The sequence below is a fragment of the Numenius arquata genome, chromosome 25, assembly GCF_964106895.1.
Source record: "Numenius arquata chromosome 25, bNumArq3.hap1.1, whole genome shotgun sequence".
NCBI lineage: Eukaryota > Metazoa > Chordata > Aves > Charadriiformes > Scolopacidae > Numenius > Numenius arquata.
In genome coordinates, this window is record NC_133600.1 from 4,048,019 (window position 1) to 4,070,294 (window position 22,276).

At 39.6% G+C, this 22,276-nt stretch overlaps 1 protein-coding gene across 5 annotated transcripts in view; it reads right to left on the minus strand.

Annotated features, from left to right (window-relative positions):
* Positions 1–8,143: 8,143 nt before the first annotated feature.
* EPS15L1 (epidermal growth factor receptor pathway substrate 15 like 1) overlaps positions 8,144–22,276 on the minus strand; it is a 39,603-nt gene continuing 25,470 nt past the window's right edge. For 3 of the 5 annotated variants that reach the window (XM_074163997.1, XM_074163999.1, XM_074163998.1), the window contains 2 exons: positions 12,957–13,162; positions 8,144–8,290 (listed from right to left, as the gene is read on the minus strand). In XM_074163997.1, coding sequence (XP_074020098.1) covers positions 8,144–8,290; positions 12,957–13,162 — 353 coding nt within the window. Of the gene's footprint in view, positions 8,291–11,714; positions 13,163–22,276 lie in introns of those variants that run through there. The other 2 variants (XM_074164001.1, XM_074164000.1) reach the window with 1 other exon arrangement.

Genomic DNA, 22,276 nt, shown 5'->3' on the forward strand with positions numbered 1-22,276 from the left:
ACAGCCGTTTACAAACTGCCTGAAAAACATCGGCTCGCTCTAAACGTTGGTCCTCCGTCCACAAGAAGTGCCAAAAAAAGTTTGTCCATTCTTCAAATTATAGGATTGTGCGGTTCTGTGGTTTTCTGTGGTAGAAGCTCTGTGGTTTCCAAAGCTATTTTGTGCACCTATAACACAGAGTAGCTGTTAGGCTTTTCTTAAATTGAATTTTCGAAGCCAGAATCCCAAGCTCCAGCAATTTCTTTTGCTATATTTAAATAAAACAACTACAACAAAGTCATGTAGCCATCGCTATGGCAACGAGCGGTGTTGGGGGGAAACAGAAAGAGGAAAATTCAATCCAAACCCCATGTAATTTAATAGGGAGAAAGCTATCCCCGTTGCCAACATCCGAAACAGACCTGGTGGCATCTACAAACCTTAGAATTCCTGCGGGTCCTTGGAGGAGCCGCTCTGAGCTGGGTGGGGAACAGGTCCCACCTGCCCGGGACTCATCCTGCTGAGAGCAGAGCGGTTGGAGGTGCCGGCAGCGGTGGGGGGCAGCAGGAACCCCCCTGCCGTGACCCCGGCTCCCACCCAGCGCCCGTCAGAAACGTGCTTCCCGTAGACTGGGAGGAGAAAGGAGAGATTTACAAGCCAAACAGCAGTAACCTAAAGCACATCTCCATACCCAATTCCCGGGCCCTGGAGGTAACTGGCTCAACTTATTGATTCCCGGGGACTCCTTAAAGCTCCGCACTATTTGATCCCTAAAAACCCACTCCCCATCACTAAGGCTGAGACCGGGAACAGCCTCTGCCACGAAATAGTCTTTTAAACTTGAAACGCACAGAGGAGGCAGGGATTTATCCTAAACTTGTTAGGCAGAGAACACGGTTGATTTAATCTTTTGAGGTCTGACTTTTCAGCCACAATTATTTGATCTTACACTATTTTATGTAGGCACAAAAAAATGAGTCATATGCACTGCTCTGTATAATGACAATGTATTAACTTTACGAAAACCGCCTTTCCAAGCACAGGCAGAGCAGGAGCCACGAAGTTTTCATTTACTCTGTAACCACAGCGAGCATCAGTTACCTGCTTATTTACCTGCTTCAATTATAATTCCTTTTCGCCAATCAAAAGGATTCTGCCCTTTGTAGCAGGCAGAAATTCAGCAACACAGAAATTGCAGATGAACTTACCTATCTCAGGTTTATAATTAGACACGCTATCCCTTTAAATCACTGCTACTTGGGTTTCTTGCACTTCTTGCAGCTGAGAGCATTCCTGGAGTTCTGACCTATCATTATGTCACCAGGAAACATCTGGAATATCACACTGGACATCCCCTGTGACATTTAATATATTAGGCGAGAAGCTACTGAGCCTGAGGCTTAAACACGAAACAAAACACACACACGCACAAAATCCTCAAATCCCAACAACCACACTTTTTTTACAGCCCGGGCACGAGGACAGCGTAAGTGGGTTTTGAAATATTGATGATTTTATATCGCAAGCACTTGGGAAACAAGGGATATCGGACGCCCGGGTGCCAGGGATGGGCGGGGAGAGCACAGGGCTCGTTCCTCGGTCCCGTTCCCTTCTGAAAAGCTGTGATTGAGGGCACCGCTTACGGGAAGTTGCGCAGCAGAAATGTATTCTCATGCTTGCAGCTGATGAGGATTCACCAATAGGGAAGGCCATAACATTTGTAAAAAATGCCGTATCAGCACCAATAAAAAGTTTTAATTGCCGTCATTACATTAAAAAAAAAAAAACAACACTAACCAGACAGGGGGCAAGAGACGTTCGGAGTGACTAAAGTGATAGTCACGTACAGCAGACAGAGATTCAGCAATTTTCTCCCAGGAGAAATCCGAGGGCAATTTCAGCGGCAGGGAGGGCAGCGAGGGCTCCGAGAGCCCCGAGTTTCACGGGCTGGCCATGGGTCATATTTGGGTACAGATAACAAAGGCTGCATTTGCTTTGGAGGTTCAAGTTCCTTCACGTTTGAGTTTCCACTCAAAAATGTTTCTTGGCAAACAGGATGCCTACGCTTTCCTCCCCTTCCCAATGCGGAGCCTCTCTGGGATGCCCCGTGTAGGGAATCCCTTCGGATTGGGCATGGACAAGGGAGATGGGGCGGGTAATCGGGAAAGCCACATAGTCAGACTCCAAAAACTTGTGTGGGAGCAAAACACGGGGTGTTTTCGTAAGCGGAGAGGAGCATTGCGTGATGAGGGAAGGTGGGCAGGAGGTTGCGCCCGTCTCTGACCCACAACAGCCAAATCCCGGCACCGAAATGCCAGCGAACTAAAAATATTGCCGGAGAGCGAGCGATTCCAAGAGAGAGCTGCCTCGGCGAGCTGTCCTTCACCGTGCTGACGTCTGCAGGAGTAAATAAAACAAACAGACAGGAGAATAATGAGTCAAAGTGAGTAACGCGGAATACCACGATAGCAAGGTGTGTTTTTCCAGCAAACAGGGTTTGTCTCCGGTGAGCTCCAGCTCCTCCCAGTGCAAATCTCTTGGACGTTGAGCGTCGCGGCACAGAAATAGTTTTGGAAAGGGTGCGGCGTTGGGTTTTCTGACTGGTCCGTACGGACCGATCGTGGCCGGGACGAGGAAGAAGAGGAAGGACAGAGGGAAAACGGCACAGGGAGGGCACCAGCCAGAAGAAAAAAAAAAAAAAGATCTTGAGACAGAGAATCAAGCGAGATTCTCAAATCTGACACAAAAGCCGGTGAAATCATTGACCAAAAAAAAGAGTAAAGAAAGATTGCCCAAGTCACAAAGCTCCAAAAAGTAACTTTTCATTTATTATATTAAACAATAACATTTCTCTTATTATATTAAACAATAAACACATGAGATGGGTTAAAATTAAAATACCTTTCAATTTGTTATGATATTTGAAAGATAAATATAACTACAATAATGTACATATTTGGAGATATTAGTCAAATTTAGGTCAACATTGCAGTTTCCACTTTGATTTTCCACCTTTTTTAGGTCAGACTAAAGAACGTCGTATTAAAAGGGACATCAGAAGAGCACTCTGTAACTGTAACAGCAGAAGGAACCACAGTCACCAGTTTTCCTTTCAAAGTTCAACTTAAAGGGGAAGGCAGAAGTTGGACAAATGAAAATCTCATTTTGTAACAAATTAGCCTTTATTTATAAAACTTTCAAGTAAAAAGAGCAGTATATCAACTGATAAAACAGGTGTGTCAGTGAATAATAGTTAACATATTTACTCTAAAAATAAATCTTCTATGATTCTACCGTACTCCAAGCAAAACTCCTTCCTAAGAGAAGATGTTTGTTGTGAACAGAGAGGTGCAACGACTGACACACAACAACAACTCGGCTGTTCCAGCGGTGTAGGAAGATGTTTGAACTACCTCGTTATTAGCACAGATCAATCCACTTTGAGAGTTCCAACTCTAAATGAGGGTTAAACAGAAAGGAAGTTCCTGAGAGGGAGGAATAAAACGCAGGAGGAGGGAGAAATCAAACTCTAGCACAAGGAAAGCAACAATTCTACCTGGACCAAAATTCCTTGGGCCTCGGTTCTACAGAATAAATACTCTTCTCAATGGAGAAACACTAAAGAAGAAACAGTAACCCCAAAAGGATTATAAGAAGAATCCAAGAAAAGTGCATTATCTTTGAGCGTAAGATGACAAAATGATTGCTACAAAATTTCTGACAACAGATTTCACAGACAGGAATTAAAAAAGGAAAAAAAAAAAAGGTTACACAGTCAGCCACAGCATGGAATCTCCTACACTTTGAGAGCACGTTACATGAAAGAAAATACATTAAGGACTGATGATCCTCATAGGGCGGGGATTTCATAAAGAGAAATTTGCCAATATAAAAATATTTCATACAGCATTATGGTAGAAGCATTACTTTTATGAGCATGTGTTTTTATTGCAGAATGACTGGGATGTTTTACAACAAGCCTGTTTGACTATAACTTCGGGAAAGCACTGGAGGCAAACGTGAACACGCTGGTCTATAAAGGATGATGCGGGTAATTCAATACCTGTGCCCTACATGCAAAGTTTGCATGCGGAGGTTCAACGTGAGTAATTGTCCCTCTTTCCTGTTTTAACTGTTGTGCCTCGGTGCTGTGAGCAATTCACAGTTTTCCATGAGTCATTCCAGCAGTGACGATACTCTGTATAAAACACACATGGGCCACTATAAAACCTCCTCAACTCTTTGTGATTGCTCAACGGACCACAGAGTCTAATAATTTACCCGAGTAGAAAAGTAAGATCACCTCCATTCTTTCCTCCGAGCCAAGAATGCGATGGATAGTCATTCCTCCTGAAGGAAAAGCTTAGGTGGGAATGGAGGAAAAGCAGAGCTGAAATCCAGATGACAATTATGTGCAACCCATATAACTGGAATGAAGCAAGAAAAACATGTTCTCCACCTTAGCGTGCGACTCTTTGGGGTGTGCGGGAACAGCTCCTTAAAAATGATTTTTAAAAAAGGGAAAAAAAACACAAAAGGAGAGAGAAGTGAAACTGTAAGCAAACGTAGGAGAAAATTAATTGCCTCAGCCTAAAGAAAAAAGGAAAGATGACACGACCATCACGCACGAGATCAGAAACTGAGCCGCCATTTTTCTTTAAAAACTCAAAAGAACGTGAAATGGCATCCAGTGCAGACGATACCTACTTTCTGCCAGGTTCCTCTCTGGCCCTTGGCACAGCTACCGAACACAGGTTTTCATGCCAATGAAAGTAATCTTGAAACAAATTTATTAGAAGTAGTCATTTCTCCTTTTTTTTTTTTCTTTCACCAGAACTTTGAAATTCTAAGAGCCATGATCTAATCTGCATTTCTGTAAAAATCCCACTTCTGTATCCACCTCTGTTTAGAGAATACATACATACGCACGAGCTTTAATATATAGAATATATATGCATATTCTACATATTCATTGTATATACACATTTTATGTACAGCACAAGTAACTATATACTAGACGTAGTATGTGGACATATATAGTATATACACACACTATTATTACATTATACAATACACTATATATATATATACACACATAGACACAAATAATATGGATCTCATAATGTACACTGTATATGCATTGTGTATACTCACATTTTATATATCTTGCATTGTACATAGTTTCTCTGCCCAAATAGCGACAGGCCTATTTGTGCTTTAAATTTCACTGTTCTGGAGGAAGAAGGAGGTGGTCGACGCCTTGCAAAAAGAATGTTTGGTTTTAGAAGAACAAGTGCAGGTATTGTACAAACCACTGAGTTATGAGCAGAAGGGAAGAACGTGGATAATCTTCCTTTTTAGATGGAAAACTGTATTAGATACAACGGAGAGAAATCACAGCTAAGTTGATTCTTCTACTGCAGTGTCTAAAATTTTGCATCAAGAGTGTTTCAATAAACCTAAGGTTACTAAATCTACTACGCTGTGCATAGAGAACGGGTTCTGTCCTTGATCATTTGCCTGATCTTCTGTTATTGTCCAAGCAAATACGAAGAATGAGTCAATAAGGAAATAGGAAAATGAGCAATTAGTTCTAACACTATATGGAATGTTAGATTAATTCACACTTCTGGCTTCCTGCTGAAAACAACAACTCATTGCCTTAGAAGGGTTATAAATTACGGTATTTTAGAGCACTGGCAAAGTAGCAGAAAGTCTTGTTATGGTACGTACAGAACTCAGAAAATGAATCAAGCTATTTAGCTCATCCACCCCGTCCCACTGGAGTGACATCACCCCAGCAGCCGTCCAAAAGCGGTTTTCCTTTCTCAAATGGCACCACACATGAATGGGGGGGGGGGTGTTATTGTAGCAGAAGAGACACCACAAGGACTCAGGCCCAAATGGAAAGGAAAAGGAGAATCTTAAACGTGGATACAACTTGTTTTAACTTCACTGAGGATCCTGCAGCCGCTCAATTTTGAAAATCGCTCTTTTATAGCAAAAGTTTTCTCTCATGTTAGCTAGAGACAGACCCAAGTTTGCTTTCAGAGACTTCAAGTCCTGTACCCCAAGAGAAAAGAGAATTTGGTAGCATTTTATTATATTCGATCACATAATCTAACGTATTTTAGAGAAAAATGACCACAATGGGAAATCAGGTTCCGTAAAATTAGGAATATCTTCTACTGCATTCCAAAGGGGTCATTGAAAGACAGTATTAAAGATCATTATATGGTTGGTTTTGATGCATCATCTTCCCTTCTGAGGGGAATTGAAGATGCACACTATTTGTAGTACCATTAGCAGAGGAGTTGTGACCCCCAAAAATGCATTTTGACATATGGGGTTTCAGTTTTGTTGTATTTATTACTGCACATGGAGCTGGAGGGATGTGTGTGTGTGCGCACAGACACGCACGGGCACTCGCCCACACACCTACTCACGAAAGCCCGAGACAACAAATGCCACATCGGAGCTGCCCTTCAGAGCTGAAAACTACTAAGAAGATGAAAATGATCCAATCTGATTCTTATCTCTGTGTAAGGAAAGCTTCCAGAATAAGGCAATTACAACAGAACGGGGAAAGATTGTTTTCAATCAGTGAACAGGCACTATCTTTGTATTATGAAAAATAAAAGTAAGGATGCGAGGACATAAAAAATATTAAAGATGATGAAGGAATACCACATTTTCAAAAAAATAGAGAAAATGTTATAAGATAAGGGCTGCATCAGACTGTCAAGCTTTGTATTCCTACAGGACCACAGATAGGAAAACAGATATACATTAAAGACGTTTTTAAACTTTTTGGGCTAGATGCCTATTCTATTTAGCCATAAAAGTCCAAGGCAAAGACAACTGAAGTTTTAGAATTCCTGTAATCAGAAAAGGCATTTTTAGTAAGTAAATAGTTCACAGATTTATCGTAAGGACTTACTGTATAGATGACATGTAAAACACCCTCTGTGTTATCCTGACCAGGTGGAAGCACTGAGTTCTACAGGGATATATAAAATCTGTTCCTACCTGGGCTCACAGCCCCAAGCCGCGGTTCAAAGCCAATCCCGGCCACCAGCACTTCTAGAACTTACGCGTGAACGTGTATTTGGCAAAATCTGTTTCAGCTTGGCCTTATTTCAGCTAAATTACGTTTGATCCGTAACCCCACTAATAGAAGCTAGGTGGAATACAAGAAATAGAGGTAAAGACTCTCCCACAGTCAATTGGGGAACACAAAGAAGAGGATTTACGTTCTGGTGGTTGGAGCAAAAGAGGGTACGAGGAGCTGTAGGGACGAACACTGCTCAATCTCTGACTTCTCCATTGCTTGATTCGACACGACAGCAGCACTCAGACTGCTATCACAGTCCTGCCATCGCGTTTGCTGATGAGATAAAGCAAGATTTTACGATTTTACCTAATGATTTAACTGCCAAATTATTTGTCCAATCTACTACAACTGAATTAACTCCCTCTTTTACAGCATCACATATAATTATTAAAACTCAATGCAAGCGCTTGAATTTGAACTACTCATTCATCGAGGCTTCGAATTTGTAATATTTTTACACAGTTCACTGTGTTTGCATTCATCATATATAAATTGTCAGATGCTTTTGTAAAAGCCCCATCTCCTGGATAAAAAGGGACCATCTAATAATGGATTTATGCTGAAGACTTGACACAGACGACGCAGATGACATACTGATTAGCCTACCATGACTTATTAAATAAACGTAATGAGTGAAAGCTAATCCTAGAAATATTACCTTTTTATGACATTTTCTTTTAAATTCATACTGCAGCCTCAAAAAAATCAATGGAATTCAGGTAATAAAAAGCCAGATTCACAAGTTGCAGTTTACTATATGCAACATTGTCTTCTAGATAAAGAAACTTTGCTTTCAGTATCTTAGGATCATACGTTAAATTTCTTACAAGCAGTAGATTTTTATCTAGAACATATAATACAGCTTATACAGTTTCCTGCATATTATGCACTTGAAAAGCCACAGAGCGCCCAGTTTGACGTAACCAGCCAGTCTCGTTTAGAGTTGAAGGTAACTAAAATTTTTCACAACATAAACCAAGGATTTAGTATTTTTATAAAAGCCACGGTTAAAGGTTTCACTTGGACAGGGTGGAGCCAGAGAACCTGTATTTAGGAGTTTGGCATGTCAGCCTTACTGAGCGCAATAGCCAGCTCCAGGTCTTCTTGCTCTTGTCTCCGCAACCGAGCTAGTCTTTCTTGCTCTGCTTTTTCACTCTCTCGCTTTGCCCACGCCAGCTGCTGCTCTTCATTTCCAAACTAAAAAAAAAAAAAGAAAATGGAAAAGCAATTAATAAATTTACCAAAAAGCCAGAAGCAATTACATGAAAAAATACAACAAATCAAACTTATAAAATATACAAATCTAGTACACCAAGCTGTCTTAGGGCAGTTCTTCTGGATTACAATAAAAATTCACTCACGGATTTCCTCACTTCATCCTTTAATTTATTTCCTTAATTTCTTCCTCCTCCCACCAGGAAACTAACCCATCTGGGCTGCACGTCCCTGCATCCATCTCTCAGTTGGGTATGAAAAAGGCCAGGGGACTGGGGCCAAACAAAAACTCCACACACCCAAAAAAAGCAAGTTAGTGGTTTGGGAGCATAGCAACCTGCAGCCGGTTTTAAGAATAGTAAATAGCTGGTAAAACCAAGAGTTATTTATTCTTGTGCGACTCCATTGCAGAGAGTTTTATCGCAGTATTTCCTGCTCAGGGTGAGGGGTTTTAATGACGACCCTGGAAATTGCTGATTTGCGGGAAGTTTCGTCACCAAATCAAAAGTTACAAAAAGCGCTTCTGTTGCTGTTTATAAAATACATGCAGAATTTTTCCAGTAAGAAATAATGTAAGAGAATGCAATTTACTTCAGCAGAAAACACTAAGGAAATATAACACATTACAACATTCAGATTCTAAGCCTGTTTGAGTTTCCCAAAACACATTTAAATACACTGCAGGAAAACTGCTCCAAAATTATATTCCAGCTGAAGTCTGCAAAAGTTTCCTTGTTTGCACTTTTTGCGCAAGATATTAATAATATTTTTCTTGAAATCATAACAATTTAAAACTAAAATATAATCCAGGACTGTTTAATTTTAGCATTCTCTAAATGAGGATGATGTTAACAGAAGCACAGCTGCATGCAAATGTTCGCATTATATCCCGCTTCTAAAATTTGCTTTGTACTATCTTTTTTTGAACATTCAGGAAAACATATTATTTGGGGTTTGTTTTTTTTTTTTTTTTTTGAAGAGAAAACTACATGGAGTTTTTAGTTCCAATTTCAGCTGAATGTATACTGCAAAAATTGCCCCGTGGTCCACAACAACTCCGAACACGGCAAAATCCGCCTTTGCAGCAGCCGATAGGGCTGCACCTTCCCAGGGAAGCTTAAAATATTGAAAGGGGTAACAAATGCAATTTTAAGTGCTACCCCTATGTCCTGCTGCCCATACACTACCTGATGGCCCCCACCCCTGCCCTTTTCTACCCTGCACTCTATCTATAATTCAGATTTTTTAAATAAATGCATCTATTTGAACTCCTTTCCACCCAAGCTCCATTCTCATTTACTCATAATTTCGTTAAATTGTGCTTTATCCATGTGGTACTGGATGCTCACAATTCCTCACGTTATTTCTCTCAATATGATTTTTCAGATGGTTTGATGCAAAAAAAAAAAAAAAAAAAAAAAAAAAGGACCGTTTTAAAATCACTTTTCTTCAAACAATAGCTCTGCTTTCATCGCTATCAAAATTTAGATGGGGACCTTTGCATTCGATGTTATTGAAATACAGTAGGTGCCACACATTTTATGACATTTTAGTTTTAAAACGAAGAAACCTTACTGTCGTTACTCATTTAAATAATGTCAGCTGACAGGTAAGTTTTAAGAGCTCATTAAGATTTTAAATCGATTATTTTTTTCACGATACAGTGAAGATGGACTCAAATGGAAGGAGGACTTCTCCACTGATTCCAAGAATTCAAAAAGACCATACAGCTAGGAGGGAGAATAACAGTTACTATTTCCAGAAATACAATAAGCTTTGGTCAAACCCTCTGGGGCATCTTTTTGTTTATTTGTTTGATTTTTTAAACGTTGAGAAAACAGTTTTACTTATATAGCTTACATCTTAGGATAAGTCTTCCAAAGCTTATGAGAGTCCCAATTGCGACTTGTTTATGGAACACAAGTTATATTTTTGTGGTTAGAAGTGCTGAGTAAGAAAAAAAAAAAAGGAAAAAAGGAAAATAGGCAAGTGATTCATTGGTAACAAATCTGGATGTGCCTCATTACGAATGGGTAGCATAAAGTGACATTTTCAGGAGCGCAGGAGATAGAGAAACAGCAGTTCATTAATGCCACTGGTTCTTGCACAGACTGTCTATAAAAAGGTAACGTAACTGAATTACAAGTCATTTCATACAATAACAATTCCTTTGCGTATGTCCAGGTTTCAAAAAGTCTCTAAACATGTATCACATCTCTCTCAATTCATTAGAACCCCCTTTTTTTCTTTTTCCGAGGTACAGTTAGATCCGAGGCATAACTGCGGAAACCAGCAGCCTGCAGCCACACCAATCAAATACACAAAAAGCTACACTGACCTGCGTGTACTGAACTACCAGCTCAGATTAAGAGAAAAATTTACGTTTAGTTCTAAGTGCTCTGTTTCTTGGAAATTTAAACACTTTCTGTTGGCAGCAAAACTGCTTTCCTTGTTGTTCCGTAAACTGAAGCTGGAACCTAGAAATACCTGAAATCTGAGCTACCAAAGGGCTTTGTTTTGTTCCAAAGAGTCGTATTTAATGCCAGTGGAAAAGTTAAGAATGCAATGAGAATATACATAAACTCTGGGTGCATGAATTTGCCAGTGTCTCAAAAAAAAGCCAATTTTTCTAGAGTGCTAAAAAAAAAAACCTAGTGAAGGTTCTTGTGTTACTTCTTCGCAACAGTAAAGAATTCCAATCAAAAACTCAGGTTATTCAGTTATTCAAACCTACACGATTCTGTGATTCTGCTCCGAGATTCCAGGGACTCAAAACTACGTGTCAGGTAACCTTCTGTAAGTGGAATTGCTTTTCATTTCCATTATGAGCAGAGTTTCCCAAACATTAGGCAGAGACAAGCACAATATTCTTGCTGATTACAAGGTAACTAGTACCCTCAGGGCTTCGTACAGAAGGATTAGGAATTAGCAAGTGCAGCAACAGAATTGTGGTACAGGCATGCAAAATATAAATATCAAAAAAAAAACAGGGATCAAGTCTCTTTTCAGTCAAATTCAGTTAATGCATTTTTTTTCCTTACAGCAATAGAAAGCAATTCACAAAACCAATTAAAATTAATTTCACTGGCTGAAGTGCCACCTGGCAGTAATTACAAGTGGCTACTGCTCAAAATACCATTTTTCCTGCTTTGTCCTTATTTTCTAAAGTTAATCTCATCTCCTGAAAACCTGATGGCACAGCAAATTCACCACCAGAGCACCCGCTGGGCTGGGCAGCAGAGATTTGGGTTAATCACTCGGGAGAATCCCTCAGCGTAAGCCACATTTTTAAGAAATGCAGTCTGTAAAGCGAGACGAGAGCAGTTGGGTAACAACCAGTCCATCATTTGTCTTTCATTCAAGGAAGAAATTAGATGTTCAAGAAATTTCAGATAAAGCAAGTTTTGCGTCTTATTTTTATTAAGAATGTCACCATTTTGTATACAATCACAGAATTTAACTGTGCAAATGCAACAGGCTAATACTGACTGTGGTAAAGCATACATCATGTCTCCAACTTTGACGTCTTCAGGATCATCGATAAATTAAAGCCCTGAGGCCAGCTAAAAGTATGCACAGATGACCTCAACTAACAATAGCAAAGTGATACACATTTACTATTAACTAATAACTAGGGGTAAAAAAAACCCAAACCAACAGTAAAAATAAGCAACCTGAAAGATTCAGCTTAAAGATCTCCACTCGTTGAACACTGAGCTGTGTCCACCAGAATTAAGGAACAGATTAAGTTGGCAGTTTTACTGCCTGGCAACGTGACAGAACAGAAACACCTGAAAGGAGGAAGAAGCCTGAGGCTGTGCCTGGAACAGATTTCTATCTGCTCCTGGAAGCAGCAAGAACCACGCTACTACTACATTTACAAGGATTTCCAACTCAGGAACGAATCTGCCAGCACTAAAAACAAAGCCAGGCTTTTACAAACCCTCATATTTTTTAATTAACTTGGCTTTGCCTTCAAACCTTCTGATACTGTCTTTTGGAGTGCAGGATGGGTGTTTCTCCAATGGTTCTACAAAACAATTTTGCTTTCTTTGTCTAACAAGGGCTCTTCTACAATATCAGTAACCGGAACAAAATTCAACAGCTAAATTTTCAATCTCTGCCTCATACCTTTATGACCACATTCCATCGTATACAGCAAACATTGTGACAGGATTGTCAGAACTTCTTTTTTTTCACAAACAATTACAAATACTTTATGGAATCTTTCCCTCTAAGGATTTGCTTCTCAGGATGCGGTGAAATTGCTATATATAAATGTTTTCAACAATTGGTTTTGAAATTTTTACATCATTGGCTCCCAAAAATCAGTTTACAAAATAGCCTCCATGCAACAGAAACAATACACAGGTTGGGCTACAAAGAATTTGTGAGTAAAGGCACACTGTACTAAAATAATTTAAATGCAAGTAAACCCTTTAAAATTTAGTACGAAACTTCTTTGTTTTTTTTTTATTGAAATAATGCCTTTTTATTACAGAAATATTAATACAAAAACAATGAGGACAGCATGAAGGTACTAAGAGACAGAAGCCAGTGAACAGGTTTGCAGTGAAACCAGAACCCCAACAGATTGCTGCAAGCAGAGCAGAAAGTGGTTTGCTCAGAGACAATGAACTTAACTTACAGAGCTGAAGTCTGCAAACCCCAAGGAAGAGTCTTTAGAAGTTTTACTTGAAGAGGAGGGAGCAAATGGATCTTTTCCACTAAATGGGTCCCCAAACCCCTTTTTACTTTGAAACGGGTCACTGCTGTCAGCCCCAAATGGCTGGAATGGATCATGGGGCTTGGGAAAATCTGAAGACCCCAGGTGGCTTACAGGAGTACTTTTACCTGGAAAGTTTAGGAAAAAAAAAAAAAAAAAACAAAAGGAGAAAAAGAGAAGTTACTTACCATGGACAATGCAACCCCCTTACATAGGAAACTGCTGAAACACTTTAGCATCATCCATTCCTCCTGGGGTGGCTTAAAACTGTACCGTAATTGTACTCATTTCTCAATGCAAATCATCTCAAACCATTGTTTTATTTAAATGGATTTATTGTCTATCTTATACATACTGCAATATTAATACCACCAAGATTTTAAGTGATAAAACCCATTATAAAGACATTTGGTCAGAAAAATTTGACAAGCATGACTTTAGTTAATTTTCCCGGATTAGAGATACTTCAAGGTAAAAGTCTGGAATCATATAAAAGACAAAATAATTAAAAATACATATCACTAAAGATAAATAATTAATCACGTTAAATAGAATTAAGTAGTAACTTATCTGTGACTTTACAGAATGCATGCATTCTGGTTTTTTTCAAGGGACTTGTTTATCCTTCCACCACCACATGTACGAGGGAAAAGAGACTGATTAAGAAGTCACCTTGTTCTGGGGCACTCGCCGTGAAACCCACCTCTTGTAGGTGACTCCTGCTTCTTATATTCCACCCCAGCACCAAAGAAAATCACAGGAACTATTGTGTATGCTCATAAATAATGGCCGTATATTTTAGTGGTTGCAATTAGAACCTCAATGCTTAATTTTTAATTCCCTTTGCAAAAAGTATTATTTTGTTAGGTCAAATAGCTAAACAGATAAATGCAGGTGGTTTTTTTTCCTCTTAAAAAGAAGATTGCTCCTGACAGGTACACAATCTAGCCTCCAGGGAAAACACTCCTTGGATGAACAATCCTGATTATAATGCGTAACTGACAAATGACAAAGGAAAATCTAGTAACATTTTTAAAAGAAATACTCACAGCTTCCTGCATAATAACCTGAATTACGTCCATTATTTGCATTAATAACGCTATCTTTTGTGAAACGTCCAATTCTTTGAACTATAATTTAATAGGAATCTTATAGTTTATTCCCATCAGGATACACATACTAGGAAAGCGCAGAGAAATGGAGCTGAACCCCCAAATGCCAGAGCGTGTGCTTGGCATGTCTAAGACATAACCCAATTGCTTTTAAGAAGGAGCTTTGGTAGTCGCTCATGAACTTTATGATATTCACTCAAAGCTGTGGAAATCCTCGTTTGTCAAAGAGCAATGAAGATCAGCAAATGTGCACTAAATAAATAACCGGGAGCAATAATGTCAGGCTTGGGCTTCGGACACAATACAGTGACCACGTGCAGGCACCGCGCTTCAGGGCAAACGTGAAGCAGGACAGTCCACAGCTGAAGGAGCAGACAGAAGGATGCAGAAGACAAGACACCTGCAGCTGGAGATACAACTGGTTTTGTTTAGTCTTAAGAGTATTCAAGGGGAACCTGGTCATAGCCCTGTAGGCACATCTCTCATCAAGAAAAAGGCCAATGTATTTATATTTTACCAAGGGAGATTTACACCAGACAATCTGTAACATTTTTAGAAGTTCAGAATGCTCAAGACTGCCCAGGGAACTAGTTGTCTTCCATCACCATGCCCATGAGGTTTGAGAAATGGAGTCTCGAAATCACACTGGTTGAACTGCCTTGAAGCTAGAGGATAAACGAGATCTCTTAAAGTTCACTCCTATACTATTTTTCACGGTTCAGTCCATGCTCCATCCTGGTTAACAGATGTGGCAAAGCCAGATGGATACCCGTATTGGCAGCCACATGTGGGACTTCTAAAGCCAGGCAGATCAGCCCAGTGATTTGTCCTTCACGGAAGGAAGCGACAAAATAGACAGGAAATACCAGCAGCATTTGCTCTCCCCACAGGCATGGGCCCTCCTTCACCAGTTCCAAACTGCCTTTCCTACCAGAGGCCACGTTTTGTTCTCGGGGTGCGACATTTACAACCTGAGCATCACCATGGCCTTCAGAAGATCTCGCCTTCAGTCACAGCTACCAGTGTTAGGGGACTACGCAAACCTGGTCAGAGCTGAGTAACTCAGCATTTCGTATGTAATTCTCCAGATAAAAGAGCAAATTATTTTAAATTACAAAGAAAATTAAAGCATTTGTATTTCTAATTTAAGGTCAAGGCAAAACAAGAGCCATCTACATCTTTTTCTCCTTCCTCTACTGCCCCCATAGTGCCCCAAACCAATTTTGACTGAGAGAGGCAAAACCAACCCATTTTAAGCTGCCCTTTTCTTAGGTGAAATCTTCCGTTGCCGAAACCACTTTGTGGAATTGGCGACTGTTAATACAAACGCAGGGTTTGCAACGTATTTGCTCAGCAAACCTGTTTTTTCTAGGTGGCCTGTTTAATGTTTTTTGCACAAAGCCCCTAGTGGTTTCGGAACGTACTCAAAGAGCATCGGGGTTTCTCCTGCTTCAGATTCAGAGCAGATCACAAAGAACAACTTTGCTGCAGAGGAAATGTCACCATGAATACTAAAGTTACTGCTAATAATATTGAAAAATTTCATTTTATGTTCTAAGTGCCATTTTCCTCAGGTTTTGTATGTTAAAGAATAGAAGAGGGCTTTAATTCTGTCATTTTGAAGAAAAGGTGAAAGAGGGTGACCCTTCTAAAAATCAGGTTTATTTTTTGCAGAGCAATTTTAAGGGTTGAATACTCCAATCCTGGCACTCATGACAGAGTGCTCAAGGAACCCTCTTTCACTGCACTTTGGTTATTGCTTACAGTTTGTTTTATCCTGCCACACTCAGCAAACACCGTTTTGAGGCCTGGCAGAAGTTTGTTTCTTTCAGTTAGATGTTCAAATTTACTCATTTATCAGCCACAAATTAGTAATAACACCACCAGAATTACCTTCCTGACATCCGTGCTGGCTTACACCCAGTGTGAATCTCCCAGAGCAGTAAGTGCATACTTAAGTACACAAAGATTTTTGTATTCCCACGTTTAGTGTGTCAAGAATGTGAAAATCCAGTATTTCTATAATGTCAAGCAAAAACACCTAAACCACATTAAAAGGTCACCAACTGAACTGAAGGACATTGGTAAAATTGTAATATTGCAAAATATGCACTTAGCAGTAACTGAGATTGCATTAATCTTATATTCACTGGAAACTGTTACGTTTTTATGTGATACTGCTCATCGTTTTTGAGGTACGGCCGTACGAAAGTGCAGGCAAACAGTTGTAACCCGTACCTTATTTCATTTTTCTGCTAATAGTTTCAGGGGAAAAAAGTTCAGAAAAAAGCAAAACAGGTCCTATTCTGAAACCACAGCAGTTTCAGCAGTTACCCAAGTGGTGCACCCAAACCACACCGAGGACTCACTTCAGCAAAAAGAGATGATGAACAAAATGGTTTACCACAGCAAATGCTGTTAACTTGTAGTGAACTCCACCCATACCAAGGGTTTATCTAATTTCATACCCCGCAGAAAACTTCAGGGTTGAGATCTATAGTTCAAGGCAAATATAATCTCACTGGTAGGACGCAATTATAGAATTTATCTTACCGAATTACAAGATATTGACAATGAAACAACAAAGGGAAACTTCTATAGTTTTCTCGATGTTCTATGTTTCAACGATGGTCCCAACTTTCTGCTGAGAAGAGTTTCTTACTGACTGAGGAGAAGCAGCATGTTTTTGGGTGTTTGAAGCCTGGGCTCTGTGTGCTCACGGGCAAACAGGGCAGAGCTGAGATGACATGACTTTAAACTTTCACTAAACAAGTACTCCTTTCCAGGAAACTTTCTAAAGTGAAAAACGTGCTTTAAGAAGCCAGAGCTGCACTACATAGGATAAGTAGTGACAGGGTGAGTTAAGTCCATACCTGTGATTACATTTGAACATGTAATACCATGTAATACCAGGGTTCCTACCTCTCACATCTCTTAAGTGCCAGAGGAAGCGTTACTCTAGAAATCTTCGGAGACCGTGCAGTATGTGAGGTCCCTCCCAGCACATCCTTCTCTTGGCCCTTTACCAAATGGATGTATCATTCCTAAACTTACTCAGCAGGTTGTTCACCATCCCGCTGAATTATCCAGCTCTTCCACTGGTGCAGAAATAAAACTTCCATAAACTGTGAATTTTAGGAACTTACAGAAAAATTATTTCTAGTTTTCAAAATATGCTTGAAGGTTAGTTAAATTAAAACCAGTTTTCTACAGAATACTCAAAGGTATTTGTCCTCAACAGGGGCTATTTCTGCACTGTATTTCAAACTTAACTGTTTGGTGCTAAAGCTCTGCACAAAATCACAAAATATACTTTTAGTAACAGAAGGAAGAATTTTTCCTATGCAAAAAAACCCTCGAAACTGTTTTTGCTTAATATTTGCAAAATTCGCACCTTGAGCTGGCCTGTAACTCTGAAACCCTTCGCTTGAGAGAAATATTCTGAAAACTACTAACTTCTTGAAAGGTGACATTAGAGAAATCGTTACACATTCAGCCTAACAATCTGTTCTGAAACAGATTCTGAACAACCTCTTTTGACAATCGGTACTGAAATATCTTTGCTGTGAGAGATCAGCATAAACAACAGAATCAGAGCGTGAATGGAATTTTTGGTTTGTGGCTGGGCAGGTGCTCCACCCATGAGTCATTTATCCTCCTCAGCAAGGGATGCCTGTGTTCTAACGCAACTGTCGGGGCTTCTAGAAGGCATGAAAAATAATAAAAATAATAAAAAAAAAGTTTTCCTGTCAGTCACAAACTTTGAGGCTAAATTTTTCACTCTCGGCTGCAGATGAAGAAGAAAAAAATAAAGGTAAACAGGCACTGTGCTACTTGAGAATAACCCGTACCCAAGAAGCTTGAAGGAAACAGGTGTGTGGTACCACTCCGAAATAAACAGCACCTTCCTCTACTCCTGCGATCACGCAAAGAATAAAGAACTTTACACTCTCTTCTAGACCAAATGATTGACCCCACAACTTGAATATGCCCATGCAATTAAATGCAAGGGAATTATTTTACTTTTTTTTCCCTGATTGCTTAATATAATTCTTTTGTTCACAACTCCTGATTACATCTATTATGCCTAACGTGGCTTCTTCTTAAAATTATCTCACTAAATACACAGAATAAATTCCTGTGCAAATTCATAACCTGGGGACATTGTACATGGTGCACGTCAAAAAGAAGAGCCACAAAACATGATGTGTTTAAACACTAAGCACTCAGAAGACATAATTTTCTTGAAATAAATGAAATCAGTAAATGCACAAAGAGCAGCACTCAGGCTTTAGTTTGCCTGTTTTAAGCAAGATACTGAACAAACCATGAAGTCTTAATTTTCATCTAATTGAGACCCTGAAGACACAGCACAGGCAACGAAACACCATTGAAAAAACATTTCTATGTCCAACTAAAAAAGTAGCAAAGATCTGTTCTCTTTTTTTCCCCACTGACAGCTGTCAATAGGAGGTCAGTGTGAACTGACAGTGCTCTTGTACTGCTTTATAGAAGAAAAATAAGTCTAAAATGGTAAAAAACAGTCAAACCATAAAATGCCTTAAATTTAGAGAAGTGGCACATATGAAAAAGAACTATATTTATCGTTGACATAAAGGAGGAGGAAGCATCAAATACAAAGGAAGGCAGCAGCAGAACAGGGCTGTACAAACATTGCCTTTCCGTGAGCTGCCTGCATTGCCCTCCTCATTCGTGCAAGCAGAGCTGTGCCTGGCAGCATCAGGCATCTGCTGATGCACAGTAAGAAACATGGTTCAAGGGGGGCAAAAAACCATCCCACAGAGTGAATCCAGCTCAAAAGTGCCGGGCCAGGTAAGCCTGGAATGTCTGCGCACACCCCACTGGGTACCCACTCACTCAGGCTCTGAAGTCAAACTGCCTTCAGAATATTTTATTCCAGGATACATTCTTAGTCATGACACTTAGCAGCCAAATCTATCTTAAATTTACCTTCCAAGGTCCATGCACTGTATGACCAGAACAGAAAGCTGCTCTGTGAGCTGGCTGTTCATTTTTCTTGCATTTCTAGCTTCTTTGGGGCTGACAACAATCTTCTACAGCAACCACCCTTCTGAGGAAAGGGCAAAGCATCCTCACCCCAAACTAGGGAATTATTATTTCTGTATATGATGGATCACAACATGCATCACAGCTCAAAGAGTCTTCAGATTAGTTCAATAATATATTAAGATCATGAAGATCTTAATAGATCTTTAATAGATCTTAAAGCCTGTGAGAATGGAATCGAAGTCCTTATCTCAAACACAGAGGTGTTAACCACTAGCCTCTGATATGCCAATTTATAAATTCAGTTGCCAGCATTCATCAGAGCTGCAGAGAATAAATGGATCAAAACCCACAGCCAAAGTTTTTTGACAAACTCACTGTGTGCAGTCTGGAATAATAATTTCCCAACATAATTTATTTTAATACCTGTATTTCAAATAGCAGCTAAGTAAATCCACTAATTCCATTCTTACATGGGGTGAATTCACATAGTCTTTTGAATTCCAACTTACTTGATATTTTTCTGCTATTTATGTATTGGCATCCCAAGGAAAAACTGAATTTTAAGAAGTACATTAGGACTGAAGAAGGTCACTATTAATACAATACCCTCCACCTCTATTAGTCACTAATATACAATATATTTAATATAAATTATAACATTTACACAGGCTAAAAAAGCTAGAGTGATAAAAATAAATGATTTTATTAAATAATCAGTGCAAGAAGAAAGCACACTGAAATTGGAAAGTACGTTTTTTTCTGCGTTTTTAGGACTTTTATATTCTTTCAAGGTTAAAAAGGTCAAAACCACTATAAGCAAGCAATAATAATTTAGAAGAGGTTGAAGGTTACACACTGGTTAGTGGTGAAGGTTCTTCCACTAATATCACTGGTTAACAGTACTGGTATAACCGCAATGTGGAATGCATGGTGCTGCATTTAAAGGAAGTGGTAAGGGTGGGGCAAAAGCACTAGGTCCCACGATCAAAGCACTAGAGCATTGAATTTTACTTATAACCCAATCACTGACACCCACACAGCAGCTTCCTGTGCTTTAAAAAAAAAAAAAAAAAAAAAAAGAAAAAGAAAAAAAAAATCTGTTTCTCTCTTTTTGTAATCAACAACTTTTACCTAGAAACTAGTTAGCGGTGAACTCTGACTGATTTCAATCTGTAGCTCACGGCAGAAAACATAATTTTTAATCTGTGAGAACCTACAAAGAACATTTTAACTGACAGGTTTCAGTGTATCGGTTCTTTCAGGTTTTTGTTTTAATTCTTAATTACTCAAAAGTCCTACAAAAGCCAAGAACTAGTGTAAGAAATATGAAGTGACCAGAAGTTCAGCAGTGTTAAACACCCCTGGTAATCCTCTGTGACAGACAGTAAAATGTACTTCTAAATCTACAAAACACAGCTATGTTTTAGGACAGCTTGAGAAAATAATTTGCACTGGAATTTAGATTCCTGTCACAGGGCAGCTTTGTTTAAGTGTATCAATATACACTACTATTAGTTTTGTTAATATAAGTAATTAATATTGTTGTGTTTTCCGTTTATCAAAGCTCATTATGCAAAGCACGGGCCTGTTTATAACTGGATAATTTTTTGGTGCTTTTTGAGCATTATTCACAATCAATAAATACTGAAAACATTCCCTTCCTCTCTGAAGAAACCTTCAAGTTCTCCAGTAGCACCTGGTGAACATCAAATGACTTCAGCCAAGTCACAGGGGAGCCGTACGAACCCTAATGTCCCCCAGGAACTTCATGGACTACGAACACATTGCTGGAGAGAAAGAACACACACACGCTCCCTAAGGGATTGTTATTAGAACAGCCAAGTGAGAAGAGCTAAAGAGCTTTTTCTTGGCTAATCTTCCTCAACCGAAAAAGAGATTTTTAAGCCAGGTAAGGGACAGAGATACTGATTTTACAAATCTTTGTATGTAACACATATGTTGGAGCTTTGATGTACACTGGTATCCAGGCTTCCTGCTTCTGAAACACCTTCTCCTTGTCATTCTCTCTTATTTGCTGATTTATTAGCCTTCCTCCGATTCTCTTTAAAGATTCTGCACTTTACCTTTAAATAGTTATATTGAAAAAACACAAGAGAGCATTGAATCAGAAAAACATGAAATTTCTCTCTCAAGCAAGGATCAGTTTAAGACTCTGTAACATCTAAAAGATATTGAAAGACTTCGGTTCAAAAAGGGGTGAGAAAGAAGGAAAATGATTTAATGAAGAAGAGAACAAGCACAAGCCTGAGATTCAGCCTAGATACAACTTGAAGGAAATAATCTCATGATTGTCATCCCCTCTTAACCTTCATTTTCGAGAAGGGAAAGATATAGATCTCAAGGGTATCTAATCCATGCCCCACAGCAAGTGTTTGCCTGGTCCCTGCCAGATCATAACAACCACAGACGGCTGTGAACTCAAGTATCTGCTGATGCAGATCATGGTTGTTTCTCAACGTCCAAGATTTGAAAAAATCTGAACACCAACTAAACCCAACCAACCCAACCAACCAATCCTCACTTTACCAGCAGCCAGCAAACAGGCCAGGATTTGCAAGGGCAGACAACGATCGCCCACTGCAGCCCTGCCGCGTCCAAGGCTGGCAGCAGCAGGACCGTTCCCTGAAACACGGTATGAAGACCGTCTCCAGAGCCTTTATACGAGAGCAGCTGAGCTGAACTACACATTCCCTTTCCAGGTCCATCAGAAGGCCTTTTGATCTGGCCTTCACTATGTGGTAAGCAGAGGCTTTGTCTGAAGTGTTTCCCCGGCCCCATGTTCAGTGCCAAAGGTTTGCTCTGCCTTTGTCCTCGTGAAGAAACAAGACCTGGTGCACAATTCCTCATCCATCTGGGCAGAAAAAACACAGGGGCAAGATGGGAACTGAGGTACAGGTTGGCCATACCCTGATTGCCCAGGACACTCTTGATGCATTCCTCAGACAATGCTTGCATGTCACATAACTCCTAAAAAAACTGCAGATAGAAAAGCACTGAACTGGGAACAATCCCTGGTGGATTTTGCTGGTTTCCCCAATCACCCACTACTTGGGAAATCTGCAAAAATATTTATTAGTA